Genomic DNA, 2895 nt, shown 5'->3' with positions numbered 1-2895 from the left:
TGGCCAGAGCCATTGTCTGCTGGCCCGGCACCAGAGCCTGGCCTGGGGGCGTTGTGGGGTGGTTCCCTCCTTCCACTGCAGCAGGGGTGCAGCGACATCAGCAATGGGATTTTGCTGTCCCTGCATCGGGATGCAAAGGCAGCGGGGGGTTGGGGGGCGCGCCGGCGACAGCTCCCGGAGCTCTGAAGGGACGAGGGTTTCGGCTTTTCCTTCTAAATGCCGACATTTGAGTAACGTTATCAGCGAGATGATATTGCTCAACCAGGAGAGCGTCACGCAGGGACGTGGAGCACAGCCACCGCCCGGCTCCAGCCAAGCACAGCCCTCCGCCGCCGCGGGAGGCGGCCGGCTCTGCCCCTGCCTTGGCCCCGGTCCCTGCCTCTGTCCCGGTCTCAGCCCCCGGCCCGGACACACGGCAGCCCCGGGACGGGGGGCCGGGAGCCAGGGGCAGTGGCCGCCCCTCCCCGGCCCGTCCTGGGGCTGTCTCCCGTGGGCCGGGGCAGGGGCCGAGGAGACTGGGGCGATGCTCGGCTCCGAGCCGAGCTGAGAGCTGTGCTTGTGCCTCCGAGTGTGTGTGTGTGTGTGTGTGTGTGTGCGTGTGTGTGTGTGTGTGTGTGTGTGCGTGTGTGTGTGTGTGTAGCTTTGTGTGCGTGTACGCGTGTGCGCGGGGAGCAGCAGGGCTGGGCGAAGAAGGGAGGGGGAGGAAGCAAGGGGGTAAAGAAGAAAAGAGAGAGAGAAAAACGCGGAAAGCGGCAAAATGACATCACCTCATTTGCATAGGCGCGGGGATAAAACCGCCCCGCCAGCGAGCGCCCTTTATACTGGCGTGCGGAGCGGCGGCAGCAGCGAGCGGCGGGGCTGAGCATCACCGCGCGGCGACACCGGTGGGTCCCGCCGCACCCCCAGCCACCCCCCGGGTCCCCCAGCACAGGCAGCACGAACCGGGCACCCTGCCGGGGGGGGACTGCGGGCAGGGCAGGGCAGGGCGCGGGGGCTTTTGTCCGGGGGGCTGGGAGGGAGGCGAGGAGGAAGGGAGGGGGGCTATTGTCCGGCTGGGGTATTGTCTAAGGGCGCGCCGCTGCAGGGCGGTGGCGTGCGAGGCGCAAGGCGGCTTTGTTGCCGGCACAGGGCTATATTTTTAAATTACTTTTCCTTTAACGAGTTAAAAACGCGGTGAGCGCCGGGCGCGTCCCCCCTATTGTACTCCGCAGCACGCAGATAGTGGGACCTGCCCCCGGTGGAGGCTGGCGGCGAACCGCAACGCTTGGGATGCTGGATTAATACAGACGCTTCCCAAAAATTAGTATTATTTTTAAATATGTCGGGGGTGAAGCGTTTGACTTGCAGCGAGCTTGAGCGTGCGGCTCCCGCGGGTGCCCGCGTTGGGTGCGGCGGGCGCGGCCCCGCGGGGGCACCGGGCAGCGCTGGCCGGGGGTAACGGGCTCTTCCTTCCCCTCCTCCGTGCGCAGAGACACCTGCCAACATGTCCGACAAACCAGACATGGCTGAGATCGAGAAATTTGACAAGTCCAAATTGAAGAAGACAGAGACGCAAGAGAAAAATCCGCTGCCTTCAAAAGAAAGTGAGTGAGGGCAGGCGGCAGGGAGGAGCAGGCGCGGAGGGAGGGAGGGAGGCAGGGAAGGAGGGAGACGGGCAGGGAGGGAGGGAAGATGAAGGGGGGGAGGCGGGAGGAGACAAAGAGGGGCGGCAGGCGGGAGCCGGGGTGCGGCGGGTGGAGGGAGGGAGGATACGCGGCTATGTCTGTGCTAGACAGCAAAAACCTGAACCCACCGCCTAGCAGCGCTTGATTTACAATTATCTACACCCCGTTTTGATCTGTAGCTAAAAATATACATTTATTTTAGCAGTTTATGGCAATTGTCATGTGAATGCATATCAGGTTCTCGATTTTCATTTCGTTTTCTCCTTTTCTGTTTTTTCCCCCCCTTTTAGCAATTGAACAGGAGAAGCAAGCGGGTGAATCGTAATGAAATCTGCCCTTCCAAATTATGCACTGTACATTCCACAAGCATTGCCTTCTTATTTTACTTCTTTTAGCTGTTTAACTTTGTAAGATGCAAAGAGGTTGGATAAAGTTTAAAATGACTGTACTGCCCCTTTCACATCAAAAGAATAGAGAGAACTACTGACACTGAATGAAGGCGCTGCCTTTCCCTCTGCCTGTCTGGCTTTGGTCCTGGTGGCATGAAAGAGCTTGCATGTTGATGAAAGAAGAACTTGGGTGGGACTACAGTAAACTAGAGTAACACACGAATAAATGCAAAGCTGTACCAAGGTCCTGCGAGCTGTAAAATGCAGTTAATCGAGTGCCATTTTTTTTTTTTTTTGTTCAAATGATTTTAATTATTGGAATGCACAATTTTTTTAATATGCAAATAAAATGTTTTAAAACCTGGATGGTATTTATGTCCTCTATTTGGAGAACTGTATCAATGGATAAGAAGCATGAGAGCCGGTACTGAGACACAGGATACTATAAAACCTTTGGAGATGCCTCAAACATCAGTCACCATTCTCATTTTTTTCAATATGTGTGCTCACCAATACATAAACTTGTGATCCTCGAAGCTAGTTTTTAGACAGATTTCAGTAAAAAATTGCATATCTTGTAATTTATCACCATGTGAGTATATTCCTTTAAGTATTTCTTTTATGTAGAGATAAAGGCAAAAAAATCAGGCTGCATTTATTGCTTTGCCCCACCCATAGCATAGCTCTTTTATTAAGAACCATTCTGTACTGTTGCAGAGATTCAGCCTCAGTTGTATATATCCCTAATTAGTTTGTTAAATAATTAAAGCTTGTTATTTTGATACAGTGTTTAAAGGAAGCTGTAATTTGAATTTTAAGTCCAAGGTTGAACATGAGCCTTT

At 54.1% G+C, this 2895-nt stretch overlaps 1 protein-coding gene across 1 annotated transcript; it reads left to right on the top strand.

Annotated features, from left to right (window-relative positions):
- The first annotated feature begins 727 nt into the window (after positions 1-727).
- TMSB4X (thymosin beta 4 X-linked) lies at positions 728-2417 on the top strand. The gene is made up of 3 exons (XM_071430529.1): positions 728-884; positions 1470-1583; positions 1955-2417. The coding sequence occupies exons 2-3, from the start codon at positions 1484-1486 to the stop codon at positions 1987-1989; spliced, it is 135 nt and encodes a 44-aa protein (XP_071286630.1). The 5' UTR covers positions 728-884; positions 1470-1483; the 3' UTR covers positions 1990-2417.
- Positions 2418-2895: the final 478 nt, after the last annotated feature.

Source organism: Agelaius tricolor, unplaced genomic scaffold (assembly GCF_023055355.1).
Source record: "Agelaius tricolor isolate 1412-34295 unplaced genomic scaffold, bAgeTri1.0.p SCAF_7, whole genome shotgun sequence".
NCBI lineage: Eukaryota > Metazoa > Chordata > Aves > Passeriformes > Icteridae > Agelaius > Agelaius tricolor.
This window is presented reverse-complemented; position numbering and strand designations above follow the sequence as displayed.

Bases quoted from the DNA above. Each gene is read 5' to 3' on its own strand.
- TMSB4X (XM_071430529.1), top strand. From the start codon at position 1,484: ATGTCCGACAAACCAGACATGGCTGAGATCGAGAAATTTGACAAGTCC. The intron at 1,584-1,954 runs GTGAGTGAGGGC...CCCCCCTTTTAG, and splicing joins TCCGCTGCCTTCAAAAGAAA to CAATTGAACAGGAGAAGCAA.